The sequence below is a fragment of the Mercenaria mercenaria genome, chromosome 5 (assembly GCF_021730395.1).
Source record: "Mercenaria mercenaria strain notata chromosome 5, MADL_Memer_1, whole genome shotgun sequence".
Lineage (NCBI taxonomy): Eukaryota > Metazoa > Mollusca > Bivalvia > Venerida > Veneridae > Mercenaria > Mercenaria mercenaria.
Genome location: NC_069365.1, coordinates 16,892,297 through 16,916,202, shown reverse-complemented (window position 1 = coordinate 16,916,202; position 23,906 = coordinate 16,892,297). Strand labels below are relative to the sequence as shown.

Genomic DNA, 23,906 nt, shown 5'->3' with positions numbered 1-23,906 from the left:
TTCTATGCTTTTCTCCCTGATAATGTGAGTTTTGGTGTATTTATTCAGATGTGTGATTTTTATGCATAGTAGATTTAAAGATCTGGGAAGTATATTTTCTTTTGTGGAGTTAGATTTCCATAGATTCAAATTATACCCCCATATAGTTTGTTTACAGTGCTATTTTTGAGTCATGTCTGTCAGTTGGTCCATCTGTCCATCCTGTCGACTCCATGTCTTCTTAATGGCTTGAAAGATTTTCATTAAGCGAGGATCAGTTGGCAGCCTCATCAAGATGTTGTGCAGAGCATATGACCCAGGCCTTTAAGTTCATGGTCAAGGTCACACTTGAGGTCATAAATAGAATAGTTTAAATTTGTGTTTGCTCCATATCTTCTTAACCATTGGAAGGATTTTCATAAAATGAGCATCAATTGTTTAATCTCATACAAGTGGCATGCAGAGTGTACAACCCGTATTGGATTTCAAAGTCTCTGCATAACAACATTCTTACTTTTTTAAGTAAATAAATAAATAAATAATCAGAAATTTTATTTGAACATATATTTCAAGTAAGTGTTTGTACAGCTACACTAAAATCATGCTTAATACTAAGACTTTGTTGATTAACTGAAACTGTGCCACAGGTAATAAGCTAGAGAACTGCACTCAATAAAAGCAGCTTTAAAAATGTTCTTCTTTTTTTGTCTGCATGTATTGTTTGATTATAAAGAACAGACAACACAGGCTAGTTCACGGCCTTGAACGTAAGGGGGGCATGGCAGTGAACCACACTGAGCTTCCATGAGATATAGTAAATGGTGTAATTTATATTCACCACCATTAGGAACAAACTCTGGTTGACTGTCCACACAGATATGGTTGTGTGGTCCAGCATGAGCATAGAAATTAGCCATGATATATCCGGTATATTCCATTTTCCAGCCAGGATAACAGTTTGACCTGGCCGGAACCATGAGTGTTGTTGATTTCAAAGTCTTACACACAGCGCAAGGCATGTCTTGTGTATGAACCTTATACGGAAATATCTTGCTCGGTTCCTCAACATGTATCTCAGATCCATAGACATGTCCTCGGCAACAACTGGCATTCCCGTCAGTGTAATTAGACCATGTTGGGTCAGATGGTAGACACAGCGTGTCGCTCCCACTGCCTGCTTCATTGTAGTATTTACCTCCAGTATAACCTGTACAGGGTACATTTGATTTACAGTAGGTTAAAAAAACAAATCTCTTGGATCTGTTCAACAAAAGTTCACCGGTTTAATTAGTAATAACATTTTCAGCAAGTTCATGAATACTATTGTTAAAGCCCTGTTTTGTAGTTGTTCTCTGGACGAATTTGTCACTTATTAGTTAAAGCAAATATATTAAATTTGAAGCAAACATGCTAAAAATTAGGGATGTCAGTGAATATTCAAGTATTCGTCATAACCTTGAATATTCAAATATGTTTCACTGTTAGACTATTACAGAAAATGAAAATTTAATGATCAATAGAAATTTGACGAAAGAACAAAATTGCTGTTAATCTTTACCTTCAAAACAGTTTTGTTATAAAAGTTAGCCTCTAAAGTGACTTCTTACAGCTGTAAGATCTGTCATTGTGTATATTGGTATGAAGATTAATGTACATTGTTATGGTTATGACACCGTGGGTCTGCTGTTAGCCTGCTTATTGAAAAGTAGTTCAAATTGATACGGATGGGTCATAATATTAATCCTTACTTTTGTTGATAATTGTGATAAATACTTTGACATGCACTTCATTAAAATGATTACATGAAATTGTTTTAAAGAATTTACCTGTATAAACAAGGGTTGCATCTTGAGGACAACTATTCCTTCCCCATCTCACATACACTGATCCAGCTCCTATATAATATATGTAAATGAATGGAAAATACAGATTTGAGCAAGAATTTAACTTACATTTGGGAAAACTAGATTAGTTTATTAATGTGCCAAAATTATTTATTTAATCTAATTTTTGGATACCTGCTGAACCATTAAATCAACAGGAAAACTCATTGCATGCATACTGGTATATATTTCAACCGTTAACCTGCTAGCGGCAAGTGATCTTGCCTTTGCAACCAGTGCAGACCAAGATCAGCCTGCACGTCCATATGGTCTGCTATTTTTGTCAGTAAATTTCCAATGAACACCCCTTTAAATAATAAGTGTTACTGTCCAAATTGAATGATCAACCAGTACATTTTAAAAATTTAGCAAGGTAAAGGTTAATGATAAAACGTAGTACCTTCTGTTGTCATCCTGTCTATTAGCTGTTGTTGTTTTGTGTTTTCTGCTTCAAGGTTGATCAGTTTCTGTTCCAGCTGTACTATCTTCTGTAACATGTGATAGTTAGAGTGAAAACTTGAAACACACTTTGGCTCTTCATTCTGTCCCAGGCCTAAATTTTGCAGAATTAGCAGGATGGATAGGAAAGTAAGCATCCTATGTCTAGCCATTGTTAATGATAGCATGTCATGAGTATAAGTATTTAACAGTTCATGTTTAAATTAAGTTAATTACTGAGATACACTGTTATCATAATTGAGATGCAAGTTAGTAATTGGTATGTAATTAAAGAGTAATTGGTAATTTTGTGTTGAACATGATCAAGGACAATTAAGGTAAAATTTAGGCTGTCACGGATGTCATTGTTTTACAGTTAACATTAGGAAAAATTAAAAAGATCTTTTCTGATTTTACAGGTACATTTATTTTCATCTTACAGTAGCAATAATATCTTGTGGTTGCCTCCTCCGATGATCAACTTTGAATTCATGTTTATATACATTGTATCGGAGCTTTCTGTAAAAGGTTCTAAATATTAGTGATCCTGAAACAATGCTCTAAATTGACAGGGCACATCGTATTGGAGTGTATGATTCAAAGAAAACCCGCCCAATTGTGGTCAAATTTGACTCTCAGTCCAAACTGAAAATTAAAAACTCTTTGAAAAATGTCAACCTATATCATACACCCTATAACGTGAGTGACCAGTTCCCACCGGAAGTCCAAGAGCGCAGGCGCGAACTGGTACCGAAGATGTTGCAGGCCCGACGAGAAGGTAAGAGGGCAGTACTGGTCAGAGATAAACTGTATATTAATAACGCATTGTACAAGTCTGACTCCACCATGCCTGATGGCAGATAGGATGTTTCAGAAAAGTGTGAAATTGGCATATTATCGTGGAACATTGAAGGTCTTTCGACTTGCTTTGATGATGAGGACTTTTTGAATTTTGTATATGATTTTGATATTATCTTTTTAAGTGAAACCTGGGAACGTAATAAGGATAGTTTTGTTTTAGACGGGTATGAGTGTGTTTCAGTACCTAGAACCGAATCTTTATCCATTAAAAACAAAAGAGGCCATGGTGGAGTGTGCCTATTCTATAAAACTGAGTTAAAGCATGGTATTAAGATCATTGAAACAGACAATAACGGTCTAATTTGGATTAAATTGTGCAAAGATTATTTCCAAAATGAACATGATATTTTTGCTTGTTTTGTTTATATACCCCCGAGCAATTCAATTTACTATAATATGAATGAAATAGGTTTCTTTGAGACATTAGAAAGAGGTGTGCGAGATTATTCGCAGTATGGTAAAGTGTCGATATTTGGCGACCTTAATGCAAGATGCGGCAAGAAGTGTGACATTTTAGAAAAACCAGAGTGTTTTGAACGGTACATTTCATCTATTGAGCAAGATGAAACCGTTATTGATCATGTTGATTTACCTGATCGAAAATCAATGGATAATACTGTTAATTCCTCGGGCAACAGATTGATAGATTTATGTCTCAGCACTAATTTAAAAATCGTAAATGGCCGGCTAGGAAATGACGCCGGTATTGGTGATTTTACCTTTTTATCAAATACAGGTAATAGTCTGATCGACTATGTGCTATTATCACATGAGTTGTTTCCCTTTGAACGTAGTTTCATTATACATGATCTGTATACCTTTTCGCATCATAAGCCGATTGAGTTAAATTTATATATGAAGTGTGTGCCAGTATCATGTAAAGATGAAAGCATTCATGTTGATGTATTAAAATGGGATGATGATAAAGTAAACATATACAAAGAAATTATGTCAGGTGAAATTTGTAACATTGAAAGCATAGTTAACAGCATAATTCAGGCTGAGACAGAGTTAGATTCTGGAATACAAGAAATATCCGACCTTTTGTATAGTAAAACGTTTAATATTTTTGGGGAAACTAAAGTAATAAATAGTTCTAAGGGTTATTGTAGCAGAAAGTTTAAAAGTACATGGTTTAATGAAGAGTGTGAAAATGCAAGGCGCGATTTAAAATATGCTAATAAAATATATTCTAAATGCAATTCACAGCAAAATAGGGAAATACTAGTTACCAAAAGGCGTCTCTACAGAATAGCTAAAAGACGGGCTCGCACCAAATTTCATATTAATCAGAAAAAGAAAATGCATTTGTTAGCTAGTGAAAATCCGCAGAAATTTTGGAAAGAAATAAGAAACTGAGAAAACAAAATGTTAAAAACGAATTATCACTAGACCAATTTTATAATCATTTTAAAGATATTTATTCAAAAGATGATGTATTCACAAATATAAATGTTGAAGAGAATTTGAGTAGTGATGAGATAAATGTTATAAATGTAGAACAGTTAGGTTGTGATTTTTGTGTTGATGATGTTATAAAGGCCATTTCTTCCTTAAAGAGAGGGAAAAGTGCTGGTGTTGACAAGCTCATCCCTGAAATATTCATAGAAAACAAGACTGTCATAGCGCCTGTTTTGTGTAAGTTGTTCAATCATATATTTAATACATGCACCTATCCGGAATCTTGGTGTAAAGGTATTGTAGTGCCAGTACCTAAAAAGGGCAATTTAAACGATGTAAATAATTATAGGGGCATTACTCTAACAAGTATATTTTCTAAGATTTTTTCTATAATATTAGATATGCGACTGCGCAAATGGGCTGAAGACAATGAATTACTGAACGAATTTCAATACGGCTTTAGAAAAGATAGAAGTACTGTAGACTGTATTTTTGCTCTTTGTTCTATTATTGATAAAATAATTAAACATGAAAAGAAAAGGTTTATGCATCGTTCATAGATTTCCAAAAATGTTTTGATATGATATACAGGAATGGTATTTGGTTTAAATTGCTAAAAGATGGCGTGTCTTCCAAAGTGGTATCTATGTTGCGAAGTATGTACAATTGTGTTAAATCTTGTGTAAAAGCAAATGGGTCTCTTTCTGATTATTTTGACAGTTATATGGGCGTAAAACAAGGGGAACCACTCTCACCTCTTTTGTTTATTTTTTTCGTAAATGACATGTATGAAAATTTGCAAAATGATAATAATGAGGCCTTCACCTTGGATGAATTACAAATATACCTCTTATTGTTTGCAGACGATACTGCTTTATTTTCATATTCTAAGGAAGGCCTACAATTGTTACTTAACCAACTGCATACTTATTGTAACAAATGGGGCATAACTGTAAATGTTGATAAAAGAGTCGTTATGGTGTTTAAGTCTGGTAACAGATTAGAGAATGTAGAATTGTATTATAATAATGAACAATTAAAAGTTGTTAAGGTATTTACATATTTAGGTGTTACGTTGTCCTCGAATGGAAACTATTTTCAAGCTCAAAAATCATTGTCTAACCAAGCATTGAAGGCGTTATATTCTTTGAATACATTGTTTGATAAAGTTTCTTTGAATGTTGAAGAAAAGGTAAAACTTTTTGATTGCATGATTTTACCAATTCTGTCTTACGGATCAGAGATTTGGGGATTTCATAAAGCACCTGATATAGAAAAAATTCACCTCAAATTTTTGAAACAGATTCTCGGTGTACGACAACAGACAACGACTTCAGCAGTTTTTGGTGAATTTGGCAGATTTCCTTTGTCAGTCCTGCGTAAAGTTAGAATTATTAAGTATTGGTACAGGATTACGAAATCTCCAAACTCTTTATTACATAAATTGATGTTTTTAACCAATGCTAATGGAATATTAGTGAATAGTTGGTCAAAAAATGTGAAAAGTTTGCTGTCTGATCTAGGATTTTCCTACTTATGGAATCATAATAGTATTAGTATTGTTCAAATAAATGCAGTAATACAAAGAATATTTGATCATTATTTACAGCAGTGGCATTCAGAACTTAGTACATTTTCAAAATTAGAAAGTTATAATGTCTTTAAAAATGATTTTTGTCAAGAAAAATACTTATCATATATTGATAACATAAAATATAGAACAGCTTTATCTAGATTCAGATGCTCTGCGCATAAGTTGGCAATTGAAGAAGGAAGATTCAGAAATATTGAGAGGAGTCAGCGATTATGTACAAAATGTAATATGCAACAAATTGAAAATGAATATCATTTCTTATTGGTTTGTCCTTTTTATTATGATTTAAGGAAACAGTATTTGCCAAAATATTACTGTGTATGGCCTAGTGTTCATAAATTCAAATCTATTATGAGCTTAACTCAAAGAAGTAAGCTTCTAAATTTAGGAAAATACATTTACTTCGCAACGCTTAAAAGAAATGAAGCAGTTGGGTAGCTACTTTTTTGCTAATAGTATTGTAATGAATGAAATGTTCTTGCTTGTTTGTATATTTATTCATAATGCTTAATATGTTTATAATTGATTGTACATTCCACTCATACCATATATGATTCATACTTTTCTGTAATATGTGTATGTACCGCCACATTGTAACTGGCGATGAACATGTATATGTTTTTGCCGAATAAACTTTGACTTGACTTGACTTGTAAAGCCTCAAAACAGCAAAAGGTTATAAGCATTTTTAAGCCTATTAATTTCCCATGTGGTTCTAGGACAGCTTGTGTATGAAAAGAATTGGACCCACTGTATTACCCTTGAATGATTGTTAGAACACTTAGTTTTGCTGTATATCTGAATTCAGGAGGTATAGACGTTTTGTTTCCACACCTCATACTTTTATTTCAATGTAAATGAGGTGTGAAACTAAAATTTATAGTGTTGTTTGGTACCATGTAACCTTTACTGTGTTGGTGTTCCGTAAAATCCAAATCAAAAGGTCAACTATACCTATTACTATATATTTTAGACCATTTTGTCCTAGATATATTAACAAGTAGTATTCCATATATAAGTATTTTCTGTTTATATTTCAGAGCATTTTGTGTTGGGTCCAAAGACATGAACACAAGGGTATATGGAGCACAGCATTTCTCCAATCTAATTGTGTATTCTATAGGAGGTCATAATGATGAAATTGTTGGAGCATACTTTGAACAGAATTCACTAGATGTATCCTTACTTTACATTCTAAAACAACCTGATTTATTTCTCATTAAGCAAAGAAGACTTTAACTATGTATTATTATGCAACACATGCACTGTTTGTACGTCACAGTTATTATATCATAGCATCAAACGTCATAGTGACATGTTGGAAAATAAAGCAACTTAAAACAGGCAAATTTTTGGTGAACATCTAAGATGTAGATGATAGTCCTTGAAAATGTGTTAACATTTTGTCATTTAAATCTGTAGGATCCATTTATCATGCCTGAAGTTGTGGACTCAACTCTTTCAATCTTTAATTGATAAGCTATAAAAATGAAAATTTACCAAAACACATGATAAACCTTGAAATGCTTTGGTAATGTTTCCTTAATTTGAATGCAGTTATACACAATAAGTGCTAATGGTAGACTGAACATATGGGAATGTGATACTGAACTAGATGGACTTAAACCCTACAAAGCACCAGAGGGGAATTTACCTAAAATTGAAGTCAGTTCTGAGGAGGAAGATGAAGATGGGGAACAAGATGGAGAACCAAAAAATAAAGGTGACTAATTATGATGCAAGTTTTCGCAATTATATTGCTGTGGTATATTTTCTACCTTGACAATTGTCTTTAGCCCATATTTAATCATTTTTAGCTTAACTATTCAAAGAAAAGGTAGAGCTATTGGACTCACTCATGCGTCGGCGTCCGTGTCGTGATTTGGTTAAGTTTTTGTATGTAAGCTGGTATCTCAGTAACCACTTATAGGAATTGACTAAAACTTTACACACATATTCACTGTGATAAACTGACTTACATTGCACAAGTTCCATAACTATTTTGCTTTTTTACAAAATTATGCCCTTTTTTCGACTCAGAAATTTTTGGTTAAGGTTTTTTGGTTATGTAAGCTAGTATCTCAGTACCCACTAATGGGAATAGATTGAAACTTTCACACACTTGTTCACTGTCATGATCTGACATGCAATGCACAGGTTCCATAACTCTACTTTGCATTTTCACAAAATTATGCCCCTTTTTTGACTTAGCAGTTTTTGGTTAAGTTTTTGTATGTAAATCTTTTCAAAAGGATCGAGCCAAAATAAATAGCATAAATCAAATTGTCATTAACAACATGTACTACAATGTTTAAATATATAATAGAAATGTTTGTTTTGCAGGTAAAGAAGTGAAGATGAGTAAGGATGAAGAAAATAAGATGGTGGATAAAGTCATATACAAGAGAATAGCCAGGTAAATTTTGTTACCAACAGTAGAGTAAATATCAAAATGCCTTTACCAGTATTTTTTTACTTCTTTTTGAGAGCTGAACTATAGATTTATTTGTGTCAGTGTGCTGATCAGCCAGCCTGTCTGTCCATGCTTACAAATGAATATGTATGTGGCCAGGCAGACAACAGGTTAGATGATAGCAAATTTCTTTTAACATATAAAGTAAATTTCTCTTATCCACCTTTGTAAAAGATACATATTTATCAAATTTTCTGTCTGAAATATTATTATTTGGTTTTACTGTAGAATGATTGTATACAAGAATTATGGCCCTTTAAATTTCTATTTATTAGGTATACAAGAGGTATGGCCCTTTAAATTTCTATTTATTAGGTAAAGTCTGTCAGAACTAATTTTGAAGCTACAATCTGTATTTTCAGGCATTCCTATAAGGCAGCGAGAGGTGATAAGGCATCTAGAGGGACAGTAACAAGTTCAGCTTACCATAAAGCTACACATATACTGGTCACTGGCTTTGATGACGGGGTCTTCTTCCTTCATGAAATGCCAGACTTCAACCTCATTCATTCTCTCAAGTAACTGTCTAATTTAGTTTATAATGTTTTAGACAGAAATTTTTAAATATGTTTGAACTAGATATATTTATTTTACATCAATAAAAAGAAAGTTCTTGTTATTTATTTTAACTACACTTGATAACATTTGTATTTTTGCCTTAGTAAGGAATTATGGAGACAGTCAAATTCTGCATTTTCCAGTATCTGTATCCACAAGGCTTTACCAATGCACCACTGTGTGTGCATAAATGTGTATATATAGTTGGACTGAATATAGGACAAATTCCCTCCTTTGATTTTGTTGAATAAAAACTCTGAAATTGAAAGCTGATTTAATTTTTTTTCAGAAATCACAATTTTTACATAGATGCAAATGAAGTAAACATTTGGATATAATTGAAAAAATCTAAGGGGGAATTTTTTCCATCTTGTTCAAATGAAGTGGAGTGGTGGGGATTTTGTCTGTATCCAAGTTGAACCTTCCTTAGTGGCCACCTGTACTAAGGAGCCACTTGCCTTTAAACAGGCAATCAGCTCACTTTCCAAATTGACTTTTTGTTACAATTTCAAGTTGTGTTAAACAGCCACCTGTCTAAGCCACCAGATTGTGTTGTTTCTTTGGCTGGTTTCTTAATGCAGGTTTCGCTGTAAATAGTAGAAAAATTCATTGAATAATAAGCCTGATTTTAATCTTCAGATATAGTATTGTCTCGAGTTTGATATAGTTATAGAAACATCTGTGAATGTTCTAAGTTATAACTATTGTTTAGTATTTCAGACAAGTCCATAGCTACAGTAGAGTTTAACAAGACAGGAGACTGGATAGCATTTGGGTGTTCTGGATTGGGTCAGCTTCTAGTCTGGGAATGGCAAAGTGAAACATATGTTTTGAACAGCAGGGACATTATAACAACATGAATTGTGTTGTCTATTCACCAGATGGGCAGAATTGGCTACCGGAGGGATGATGGCAAGGTGAGAGCATAAATATTCTGTATTCAGTAAGGAGACTGTATTCGGAAGAAAAATTCTACACAAAGATATTTCTTCTAAATGTCAGGATGAAAAATTATGATGACATGGGCTTTTCTCAAAAGCAGCTCTAGTTTTGCTTGGTTTCATACTGTGCTTCCAAGGGATTTTCTGATAGATTTATTGTAAATACACAGGAATGTTTATGTTTTACAAACATTTGTTATTTCTTACAGGTAAAGGTATGGAACACAAGCAGTGGATTCTGTTTTGTCACCTTTACAGAGCATCTTGGTGGTATAACTGGTGTTGTTTTCAACCAGAATGGACAAGTTGTTTTATCCTCATCACTTGATGGAACAGTCCGGGCCTTTGATCTCAACAGGTATAATACAAATTTTTGCTAATTGACTTAGAACTTGGCAATTGGTTTGAATTCTGCATTGGATGTAGCAGTCTCAGACATGTGTAGAAACATTTTTGCTAGCTTGATGGAAGGTCAGTGGCTCTATCCAATGGCAGCCTGTTATATGACCTACACTGTGTTGGTGAGGCTTAAAACCCAATAAAATTGCAACTATTTAATTGTTATTAATTTCCAATTAATCCACTTGTGTCCTTATGGCCTGAGGTTATCTGTATTCTTATACAGTAATGTAAATCTGACTTGGAAGAGACCTTATTGAAAATGTTATTTTTTACGAATGTTATACAATGTACTTATATTAACCCATGCAGGGTAGAGCTATTTTATTACGTTTAATTTACAGGTTACATCAAAATATTGTTGACATATTACAGATATCGAAATTTCCGTACATTCCCTCGCCTCGACCAGCCAGTTTCATGCATCACCATAGATCCCAGTGGAAATATAGTGTGTGCTGGAGCCAGGATACTTTTGAAGTATTTGTATGGTCTATGCAGACTGGCAGACTTCTAGAGGTTACCTGCACATGAATTTTTCTTTATTTATAGCATAACTTTCTACAGTCACAATTTTTTGTCAGGTGACTGCTATGGCTGAGTTTACCCTGACAGCTGTGGGTTCAGACCCTTGCTTTGGGTGTTAGATTCTTTCATTGAGGAAGCCATCCAGCTGGCTTATGGAAGGGCAGTTGTTCTAACAGGTGCCCACCCAAACCTGCAATCCCGGATGGTCCTCAGGGGCTCCCTGTAACATCTAATGTAGGAAAGATGCCATATGACCAAAAATTGTGTGGGTGCGATGTTAAACGCAACAACTACTTAATATCATATTTGAGTTTTAAGGGACATCACAGTTTACCAAAGCTTAACTGGAGTTTTGTCACAAACACAAAAACAGTTTGGCATAATGTTTTAAGAGTTCATTTTGCTTGTTTGTGTAAATGTTCTTGATGAAAGTATAGCTTAGTCATATCTGCATGTCAGAGTTTAATAAAAACCTTTGTTACTTCAGGTATTAGCAGGACATGAAGGGCTGTAAGCAGTCTCAGTTTTAGCCCACCAGGACATTGCTGGCATCGGCTCCTGGGATAAACAGTGAAGCTTTGGGATGTATTTGAGAATAAAGGAGCTAAGGAGGACTTTAGGGGTGTCCTCTGATGGTATGTAGGACTCCTATTATTCAAGACTATATAATATGTCTTTTTATCACAGTTATGTCTAACAATAATATATAGGAAAAACTTTATTTAAGAGAGGGTGAAGCAGTTAGATAAATTACTAGTTTTTAGCTCACCTGCGCACGAAGTGCCAAAGGTGAGCTTTTATGATCGCCCTGTGTCCGTCGTCCGTCCGTCGTCAACAGTTTGACTGTTAAACACTCTAGAGGTCACATTTCTGGCCCAACTTAATGAAACTTGGTCAGAATGTTACCCTCACTAAAATCTTGGATGAATATGATATTGGGTCATCTGGGGTCAAAAACTAGGTCACCAGGTCAAATCAAAGGAAAAGCTTAACACTCTAGAGGTCACAATTTTGGCCCAATCTTAATGAATCTTGGTCAGAATGTTACCCTCAATAAAATCTTGGACGAGTTTGATATTGGGTTCATCTAGGGTCAAAAACTAGGTCACCAGGTCAAATCAAAGGAAAAGCTTATTAACAGTTTAGAGGTCACATTTTTGGCCCAATCTTAATGAAACTTAGTCAGAATGTTACCTCAATAAAATCTTGGACGATTTCGATATTGGGTCATCTGGGGTCAAAACTAGGTCACCAGGTCAAATCAAAGGAATAGCTTGTTAACAGTCTAGAGGTCACAATTTTGGCCGATCTTAATGAAACTTGGTCAGAGTGTTATCCTCAATAAAGTCTTGGACGAGTTCAATATTTGGTCATCTGGGATCAAAAACTAGGTCACCAGGTCAAATCAAAGGAAAAGCTTGTTAACACTGTAGAGGCCATTTTATGACTGTATCTTCATGAAACTTGATCAGTAATGTTAATCTTGATGATCTTAAGGTCCAGTTTGAATCTGGATCATGTAGGATCAAAAACTAGGTCACCGGGTCAAATCAAAGGAAAAGCTAGTTTACACTGTAGAGGCCACATTTATGACCATATCTTAATGAAACTTGGTCTAAATGTAAATCTTGATGATCTTGAGGTCAGGTTCAAATCTGGGTCAGGTGGGGTCAAAAACTAGGTCACTAGGTCAAATCAAAGGAAAAGCTTATTAACACTCTAGACGCTACATTTATGACTGTATCTTAATGAAACTGAGCCAGAATGTTAAACTTGAGGATCTTTAGGTCAAGTATGAATCTGGGTCATGTTGGGTCAAAAACTAGGTCACCGGGTCAAATCATAGGAAAAGCTAGTTAACACTTTAGAGGCCACATTTATGACCGTATCTGAATGAAACTTGGTCAGAATGTTAATCTTGATGATCTATAGGTCAAGTTCAATCTGAGTCAGGTGGGGTCAAAAACTAGGTCACTAGGTCAAATCAAGGAAAAGCTTATTAACACTCTAGAGGCCAGATTTATGACTGTATCTTCATGAAACTTAGTCAGAATGTTAAACTTGAGGATCTTTAGGTCAAGTTCGAATCTGGGTCATGTCAGGTCAAAAACTAGGTCACCGGGTCAAATCAAAGGAAAAGCTAGTTAACACTTTAGAGGCCTCATTTATGCCATATCTTAATGAACTTGGTCAGAATGTTGATATTGATGTCTTTAGGTCAATAGGTCAGGTGAGCCCTCTTGTTAATGCTTTCTTTTATACTCATAGTACAAGAGTATATACAGTTGAATATGAAATCAAAATGTATGCTAAAAAAGGTTGAAACACATTGATAACATAATTATGATAATATTAAAAGTGTCTGTTCAGCTATTCGTCTATTTTATTTTGACTACTGCCATTCGAGAAGGGAATTAGTATATAGCCTGGCAGTGCATAGTTTTGTTCAGTTGTATTTCGAGTATAATTATCAGATGTTAAAACTTTACTGTTGTTACCTTGTGTTCTTTCCCAGAAAGTAAGAATTGTGTTTCAGTGCTAGCTGTATCATTCCGTCCTGATGGTGGAGAATTAGCGTGTCCACATGAATGCTCAGATCTCCTTCTGGGAGCCTCATCAGGCCAAGCAGGTGGGGTCCATAGAGGGGAGACATGATATCGGATACTCAAGGAAAGAACAAGAAAAGATAACTGCAAAGAAATCAGCATTGGAAAGTAAGAGTTTTATAGCTTTAACTTAAGGTAGTTCTTCACCTTTGAACAAGTATATTATGTTTTACAAAGTAGAATTTTATTAAACCAATTTTGTTTTTCAAAAACATTTATGTTGAGGAAATTTAGTCAGTAGAAAAGAGAGGGTCAAATGTTTGACTTTTCGTTAGACCACTTTTGAAAATATTGATCCTTCAGTCAATATCCATCACTTCAGGTTAATCAGACGTGCAGCTACCTTAACAGTAAAGTGTGCTTACAGAGACCACCTGGCTATAAATACCACTCATCTCATTTCAGATTTTAAACCATTTGTTATATATTTAAACCAGTTAATACAGACCACCTGTGAATAGACTCTTCCTAGGAAGGGTTTTTTGAACAGATTTAACTGTATATTGTATTATATTTTTAACAAAAACTACTGCTGTAATGGTAACTTCATTACTGGTGCTAATATACAGTATACAGTTATGTTGAATAATATTTCTGCATGATATTAAAATGCTTTTTTTCTGAATAGTCCTTACCCTTATGGCCTTGTCTATGTCTGTAGTTAACAATTAAAAAAAACAACAACAAAAAAAAACACCCCTCCAGCTTTATGTAGAAACTTAGCTAGACTAGTTCTCTTGAACACATGGAATGTTTTTGGAAAAACTTGCAAGGTGTTGTCATTTGTATTCTTTCTTTGTAAATGAATATCCAGTAACATAATATTCTCAGATTATTCCAACAATATCTCAAATGGACCTTGTGCAAACTTAAGTAGCAGCAAAAGGAACCACAACTATTAGCCAAGTCATTGTAATATACAGTTTGATGATGAAGCACTGTGATGAGACCTAGGTATTTGTTTATATTTTATTTCAGAGCTTCAACACAGTGTGTTACTCTGCAGTGGGAAGGCATTTTGGCTGGAGGAAGATCTAAGAGTGAATGTGTTATACTCTGTGGCTGACCAGATGCTTATTAAGAAGTTTGAAATCTCGTGCAATATGTCCTTTGATGGAATGGAGGTGTGTTATTCTTACTTAACCATATTTGCACATAGAAATTTGCTATTAAAGAAATCAATATGACTAATGTTCTAGAAATATTACTGTAGGTAGGCAGATATCTGTTTAAGAAATAATAAGTTCCCAAGCCTGGTTTATCGTAGAATAACCCAAGTTTTGAGTTCTTATGCGTAAGAATATAGGCCTTCGTGATATATTATTTTGCATAAGAACGAAAAACTTGGTTATTCTACGATAAATCACACTTGGGAACTTATTATTTCGATTCTAACACGACATGCAAGTAACGACAGTGTTAGAAATATGGTAACTACTTTTTACAACTGTGATACGCACTTGAATCGGATGACGTCATTGCACGCGAGTGGTATATTGCAGAATAACCCGAGATAGATTTTGCTCTACATGTATGTAGGTTATTTGCAGGTCGTGTTAGAATATATATTGATTTCTTCTGGTTAAGTGAACATGTTTGGTTAATTTGTTTAGGTTGCTTATCGTTCACCATTCACAATGTCTAGCCTGTGCTTTGTAATATATATGAGGCTTTCTGAATGTCAGTTTTGCCCTCCTATTCCTGGAGTTATGCTTAAAAGGCAATTTTGGGTAACCTCTAGAAATAAAGAAGTAGTTACTTGTTCATGCAATTTGTATCATAGCCATAACTTGCTAAAACAGCTCCTCATTTTGTGCCCTCAGTGGGATCCATGAGGCATTTAGTATTTGAAATGTCCATAATCATTTGTACATATGGTAATGCCTTCTGCACTTTTGATCAATTTAATGAAATTTGGTTATACCAGTACTCATAAACAAGAATTAAAAAAGCACTGGTAACTGTAGAGGTAAAATGGTCAGATTGTAGCAGATACTGTTGTATATGTGTAGGCCTATTTTTACGCACCGCCATCATTTTCTCTCAAAGAAGAGGGTATGTTGTTATGCTGATGTTGATATTAAGAAATGTTGGTTGGACTAAATAAGACCAGAGACTTCATAGTGTGATTGCTGTGGTCAGTAGATGACCTCATTTGTTTCTGGAGTCATAATTTCAAAGGTCAAGGTTACAGTGTTCTTTAAACTGGAAATTACACCAGTTCCTTCTGAAAGGCTATCATAGTTAGGGAGTGGCAGCATATTTGCACACACCCAGTTCCTTCTGAAAGGCTATCATAGTTATGGAGTGGCAGCATATTTGCACACACCCAGTTCCTTCTGAAAGGCTATCATGTTAGGGAGTGGCAGCATATTTGCACACACCCAGTTCCTTCTGAAAGGCTATCATAGGTAGGGAGTGGCAGCATATTTGCACACACCCAGTACCTTCTGAAAGGCTATCATAGTTAGGGAGTGGCAGCATATTTGCAGCTGTGTTAACAAGTTTAGTTTCTACATTACAGGAGTTTTTAGACAAAAGGAAGATGACAGAGTTTGGCAGCTTATCTCTTGTTGATACAGATGAGGACAGAGACATTAGTCTACCTGGTAAATTTTTCTACACAAGTTATTTGAAATAAGTTTTGAGCTCTTTAACAAATGCCACAGTTCTTAATAATTTCAGTTGTGCAGATTATTTGCAATATTAGACATAATTTGTAACCATTGAATATCTTAAAAATATTTCTTGTGAGGATAGTACATTCACAGTCATACACACATACTAGATTTAGTTGCTGCCACATGTTGCCACTGGGGTAAATTTAGTGTCAATTTTCAATTAACAGAGGAATCATTCATTTCTCTGTTAAAATGAATTTTACTTCTGGGAAGGAAATGGCTTCATTGCCCAGACAAAGAAAAAGATCTTGAAACCAATTGAAAAATCTGTTTAAGATTGTGCAACAATAATTTATGTAATTGTTATGTAATTGTTGTTTTAAGTTTTCCATGCTAAGGGTGTTGTTGTTTCAATGTATACAAATGCACTTTTTTAAAAGGGTGTTGTTGTTTCAATGTATACAAATGTACTTTTGTAAAAGTAAGAAAATGTCATGTATTTGCAAACTCACTTTGTCAATATTTTTGTCCTATACAGGTGTAAAAAAAGGTGATATGTCATCAAGACACTGGAAACCAGAAGTCAGAGTCTCTTCTGTGAAGTTTTCACCAACAGGTAAAATATTTGAAGGAAACAGCACATGGTTTGAATAATTTCAGCTACCAAGTTCCATGTAGACAGAATTCTCCTTGCTAATTACTTGTTTAATAGCGATGTTTTAAGGAGCATAGACATGGTTTTCACAGACAGGTGAAAGGCTTGAATTTGTTGCTAGTCCGTGAAATGGCTAAAGCCCAATTAAAAACAGATGAAGAACTTGATTTTGGAGAAAAAGCACTAAGTTTCACCTAGACAGTATTTTCTAAGCAAGTTGCTTTGTACAGGGAATAAAATTTAAAAGAAATAGAAAAAAAATGAATATGATATGATCATACAGAAGATATTTTGTCAAGTAATCTCTCCTGGTATGCAGTTGTAAGTATTGGTCTATAACAAATTTTAGCACAGATTCCCAGAATGCAATTTCTACTAAAACACCATTTTTAGCTCATCTGATTTTTTTGAAAAAAAAATGAGTTATTGTCTTCACTTGATTGGAGCCCGCCCGCTTAGCTCAGTAGGTAGAGCGTCGGTCTACGGATCGCGGGGTCGTGAGTTCGATCCTCGGGCGGGGCGTATGTTCTCCGTGACAATTTGATAAACGACATTGTGTCTGAAATCATTAGTCCTCACTCTGATTCATGTTAGGAAGTTGGCAGTTACTTGCGGAGAACAGGTTTGTACTGGTACAGAATCCAGGAACACTGGTTAGGTTAACTGCCGCCGTTATATGACTGAAATACTGTTGAAAAACGGCGTTAAACCCAAACAAACAAACAAATCACTTGTCGGCGTCGGCATCAGCATTGTCTGGTTAAGTTTTATCTTTAGGTCAACTTGCAAACACTTGTTCACCATCAATAGCTGACCTAGTACAGCAAGAAACAGAACTCCATCCTGCTTTTTGCAAGAATTATGGCCCCTTTTGGACTTAGAAAATATCAGATTTCTTGGTTAAGTATTATGTTTAGATCAACTTTTCTCCTAAACTATCAAAGGTATTGCTTTGAAACTTGCAACTCTTGTTCACCATCAATAGCTGACCCTGTACAGCAAGAAACAGAACTCCATCCTGCTTTTTGCAAGAATTATGGCCCCTTTTGGACTTAGAAAATATCAGATTTCCTGGTTAAGTTTTATGTTTAGGTCAACTTTTCTCCTAAACTATCAAAGCTATTGCTTTGAAACTTGGAATACTTGTTCACCATCATAAGCTGACTCTGTACATTAAGAAACATAACTCCATCCTGCTTTTGCAAGAATTATGACCCTTTTTGGACGTAGAAAATCATGGATACGACAATTTTTCTATTATACAAAAAAATCAGATGAGCGTCAGCACCCGCAAGGCGGTGCTTTTGAAGAAGAAGGGTATATGTTTTGCAGATATCTGTCGGTATGTAGACCAGTCTGTTTCTGGATGATAACTCAAGAACGCTTGGGCCTAGGATCATGAAATTTGATATGGAGGTTGGTCAGAAGAAGCAAATGACCCTTATTGATTTGAGATCAGTAGGTCAAAGAGCAAGGTCACAGTGACCCAGAACAGTTAAACGATTCCGGATGGTAACTCAAGAAACTTTGGCCTAGGATCATGAAAGTTGACAGGGAGGTTGGTCATGACCAGCAGATGACCCTTTATATTTTGAGGTCAGTAGGTTTAAAGGTCAATGTCACAGTGACTGGAACAGTTAAACGGTTTCCGGATGATAACTCAAAAATGGTTGGTCCTAGGATCATGAAAGTTGATAGGGAGCTTGGTGATGACTGACAGATGACCCCTATTGATTTTGACTTAGTAGGTCAAAGGTCAAGGTCACAGTGAATTGGAACAGACTGTTTCGGAAGGTAACTCAAGAACGCTTAGGCTAGGATTATGAAAGTTGATAGGGAAGTTAATTATGACCAGCAGATGACCCTATTGATTTTGAGGTCAGTAGGTCAAAGGTCGAGGTCAAAGTGACCGGAACAGTTAAACATTTTCGGGATGGTAACTTGAGAACGCTTGGGACAATGATCACAAACTTGATAAGGAGGTTGATCATGACCAGCGATGACCCCTATAGATTTTAGGTCAGTAGGTCAAAGGTCAAGGTCACAGTGATCCAGAATATTTAAACTGTTTCTGGATGATAACTCAAGAACACTTAGTCCTAGGATCATGAAAGTTAATAGGGAGGTTGGTCATGACCTGCAGATGACCCCAATTGATTTTGAGGTCAGTAGGCCAGAGTCGAAGGTCACATTGACATGGAACAGTTAAACCGTTTCCAGACGATAACTTGAGAACGCTTGGGCCTAAGATCACGAAACTTAATAGGGAGGTTGATCATGAACAGCAGATGACCCCTATTGATTTTGAGGTCAATACGTCAAAGGTCAAGGTCACATTGACCTAGAACAGTAGAACTTTTGTTGTACAGTGACCAATAATTTCTGTTCCTTGTGCAATTACTGAATGCATCAAGAGGGGCATTTCGTGTTCTATGAGCTCTTGTTCAAAAAGTTGATACAAGTTGTTTTGCATAAGATTTGAAGACCTGGGTTTCAAGACAAAAATAAAATGTGCTTGAAAAGTTCTTGAAAAGTATGTACTTAGAATTTTTCCTGGGATGTTCTGTATAAGCTCTGATAAATTAGTGTGTTCTTGGAATTGTATTAACCATTAAATTAACTGCTATAAGAATGGATAATTAAGTCTCCATATATGGGGAGATACCGTAGATACCCATGTATAATGCGCAGTTTTTTGACCCCCGGGACCACCCCCGAATCGTGGGTGCGCATAATACACAGGTATAGACAATTTTCCAACTTCAAACAAGTTTGTTACGATGTTCGCCATTTTGGTAAAGGGAAACTACTCCCCGCGCTTACTGTCTCCGCAAAATCTAAGATTGCCGTTACATTCCGTAAAGATCGAATTGTTTATTTTTCTTTCAACAGAATTAATTTCATATAAATTTAAAGTATTTTGACGAAAGAAATGTTTATAAATCACAAAAATTATGATACTATTAAAGATCGAGAATTATCTTTAACCGAGATCAAACTGTGAACAACATAACTGACACGAGGTGACACGTAAATTGCCGGTAATTACTGGCTTTATGATCGTGACAAAAAGACTATCACACCTTTTGTTATCAGTTTGAATTGAGAAGCTCATGTCATTTTGAAAGATACCATTCCGAAATATTGAATCAGCTGTTATTTATTTATTCAAAATAGTGAATTAAAAAAGGTAAAACAACAAATATAACAATAACTTACTGGTTTTATTTTCGAGAAAACAAAATCGATAGTACCGTGAGACCGATGTAGCTCTCCGCCGCGGAGATAAAATTTATTACCGGTGACGATGTAAACTCTACTTTCGTTTTCCATCCACCTCAAAATTGAGCAAAATTTTTTTAATTTTTTTTTTTCCCCAGGATTTTGGACTAAGATCGGGGGTACGCATTATACACGGGTGCGCATTATACATGGGTATCTACGGTACATTGATTTTGTGATTTCTTTGTCGGTCTGTCACAGATGCTTGTCTGAAACAACCAGTAGGATTTCAACTAAACTTTAAAGAAGTTTGTAGTATCAAGGCTACATTTTCATATTATAAGCATTTTGCCAGTTGTTTATTTTAATGGAGTAGTGGTCACTTAAATATCTTCGGAAAGCATTTGAAAGCATGTTGGTAACTAGTTGGTAACTAGAGACCCATATACTTACAGAATATGGGTTTCTTAAGCACCACATTTGCTTTGGCCTGAAGAAAACAAAGCTTATTCCAGGCAACCCTACCAGGATTTTATTAAATTGTTAATCTTTGTAGAAGGATTATCTATGGTCAGACGAAGATTTTAAGTAGTTTTGGGGGTCAGAGGTCAAGTTCTTAGTGATCTTGAGACTAGAAATGGGTTTTGCTCCATAACTGAATAACTATTGGGCCTACTGCTATCAAACTTTATAGAATGGTTACTTTGGTCAGTAGTTGACTAGTATTGCTTTAGGGGTTACTAGGTCAAAGGTGGAAGTCACATTGACTTTAAGGCTGTAGATGGTTTATGTTTACTTACTGATTGCCAAATTTTATTTGTTGATTGCCAGTGGTCAATAGGGATCATATCTATGCTATGGCTGAATATTGCATATTATGTCATCTTTCCATTTAAAGAAAGCAATATGGGGAGACATGTGCTTTTACTAAAAGCTATATCTGGTTTTGTATTCATTAGTATTCACAAACAGAGAAATTTGCAAATGCAGTACTCACAAAATAAAAGTGAATGTTTTTAAAGCAAATTTCTCAAAAGTATATCAGACCTTGGATATGGCTGTTAAATCCTTCAGATTAAATTACTTGACTGTCCTCAGGGAAGTTTAAATACTTTATCTTCATACCATGGAACAGTCTTTCTTATGATCCCAGCATTTAAGTGCTTGTTTCAAAACAGTTACTAAATTTGCAGTAACCCACTTGATGAGACATATAATTTTGCTATTTTAGGAAGAGCCTGGGCTGCCACAACAACAGAAGGACTTCTGATATACTCACGGACAGTAATCTTGTATTTGATCCATTTGACCTTGACATTGATATAACTCCCTCCAATGTGAAGAAGACACTGACAAAGGGAGAGTACTCTACTGCAATGATGCTGGTTTCCGCTTGAATGAGCACAGTCTGATACAGGAAGTTTTAGAACATATACCAGTCTCTGATGGTAAGACAGCTTTTACCAGTATGTTATTAAAAGTACCTTATTATTTATTATGAAAAGCACTGTATTCCCTACATCTGTCTATAATGTTAATCAGTTGCTTAAAAGTATTCTTTTAGATAAGTGTAAAAGAATCTGATATTTATTTATAATTCAGCTAATTAATTGCATTATTGCGTAAGTAGTGATGACTGTGGTCTGGTATGGTAGGTTTGCCAACTTCGAATATCTTACCTCTCTCTGCTTGGGTTTGAATCCCTGCATGAGAAGTAGAAATTTCATGTGAGGAAGTCATCCATTTGGCTTATTGGTTCTACCCAGATGCTTACCCATGCTTGAAATTATGCCCCGACGGGCACCTGGGGTCTTCCACAAATGTGATAGCTTTCATTTCCCAGTATTTCCCAAATTGTATAAGTATAACTGAAAACCCAACCCAGCTTTTCATAATTGTACTTGTGATATTTAAATGTATGAAAAAGCACAAATATTCATATGGGATAGAAATGATCTTGCATGAAAGCCTTTAAAAGCTTACATCAGTGCCACACTGCCAACTTTAATTTCTGCAGGCAACACTTTATACCTGGAAAATGTCTGCCATTTTGCCATATTAATTCACATTTAGGTTATACTAAGTAACTTTAGCACAATTGTTATGAAAACTTATTTGAATCTCCATGAGTGCACATCCTGGAGAAACCAGTAGTGGTTGCAGTCATGCCTATGTGGAGATCAAACCCACAGTCTGTTAGTTAAGGCCAAGACCTTATCTGCTAGATCACCATTCCCATTTTGATTTTTTTTTTGTACAATTTCAGTGGAGGTGATTGTAGACAATTTGCCTGACATATATGTGGATAAACTGATGTCATTTGTGGCGGGTATGATAGAATCTACAGCTCATATAGAGTTCTACCTGACTGGGCAAGTAAACTTCTCATGCAGCATGGACCAAGGTTAAAACAGAGTCACAGCAGATAATGGCTACATTGAGATCTATGCAAGAAAATGTTACACGCAAATCTGAGAGTTGGGCAAAAATGTGAGTATAATTAATTCACCACAATTTGTAGTATTGAAAATATTTGCAGATAAAGGTTACACTGTAACGTATGTTTTTAAAATAGTTGTATCAAACACAGGACAAAGACCAGTAGGAGTACATACAGTCAAAGGAAGCGCCCCTAAAATATGAACTCCCTACAGGATGTACATATGGAATGTACTTGATTGATATGTACACAAAATATATAGAGAAAGTAAAACAGTTAAATGAGGACAAAACAAAACAATGAAGGAACATAGTGGGACACACCATGGAACTGTAAGTGACAAAACAGTTGCACAGTTTGAAGCAGTTATTGTGCACAACACCACTCTTAATTCTCTCAGTATTCAAAGTTACAGGAAGGCTTAAATAAAAATATTCTTCCAGGTGCATCCTTGCACATATAATTATGTAAAAATATATTAGTAAAGTTCAACTTAATATTTTCAGATGTGACCACAACAAATACAGCCTGCAATATATTATTGCATGTCTAAAGCAAAGAGAAAACATATGGATAAAGACTGTACCAGTGAACAGAATAGCCAAAAGAAGGAACCAGCAGTGATGACCAGAAGAACCAGACTCTGAGGATAATTAATGGAGGCAGAATCTGAAAACGAACTAGAAGAATCAGAAGATGAACTAGAAAATATCGTTAAAGAAAATAAAGGTGAAATTTTGACAGATTCTGAAGGAAGTTCTGACTCTTCAATGGATGCTACATGAGGATAGTTTCTGTTCTGGTGATGTGGAACTGTCATTAATGAAACAAAGATTTCCTTGCATTTCTAATTGTTAGTGGTGGGAAGAGAATGAATACTCTCAGTACAGCCTGGAAGAGTTACAGATACATTAAATAAAATGGGTATCCAGTTGAAATACACCATTGAGAGTCACATGACATTATGTAACAATTAGCCAGTCTTATAAATTCTTCAGGTACATAGAGTATTTAAGGAACTGGTTGCTTTTTTCGAAATAGTTTAAACCTGTCATGAAATCCTTATGCATGGATTCAATTTTATTTGGACTTTATTGGATCTTGTTAAATAAAAGAGTTGAGAAAAGTGTGAAGCATTCAATAAAGACTTTCAATTGAAACAAAATAGTATAATTGGGTCATGTTAAGCAAATATTTGCACCTTTAACCAGTACCAATAAGGGGTCTTCATGGGCGAGTGGTTAAGGTCGCTGACTTTGAAACACTTGCCCTTTACTGCAGTGGGTTCTAAACCTCGATTTGGATAT

The 23,906-nt window shown here is 35.1% G+C and overlaps 1 protein-coding gene and 1 pseudogene across 1 annotated transcript; one reads left to right on the top strand and one right to left on the bottom strand.

Annotated features, from left to right (window-relative positions):
- The window catches only part of LOC123556544 (periodic tryptophan protein 2 homolog), a 38,419-nt pseudogene extending 15,196 nt beyond the window's left edge, over positions 1-23,223 (top strand).
- On the bottom strand, positions 14-2,694 carry LOC128556897 (short-chain collagen C4-like). The gene is made up of 3 exons (XM_053542798.1): positions 2,263-2,694; positions 1,806-1,874; positions 14-1,186 (listed from the first exon to the last, which is right to left on the bottom strand). Exons 1-3 carry the CDS (start codon positions 2,486-2,488, stop codon positions 705-707), a joined length of 777 nt encoding a protein of 258 aa, XP_053398773.1. The 5' UTR covers positions 2,489-2,694; the 3' UTR covers positions 14-704.
- Positions 23,224-23,906: the final 683 nt, after the last annotated feature.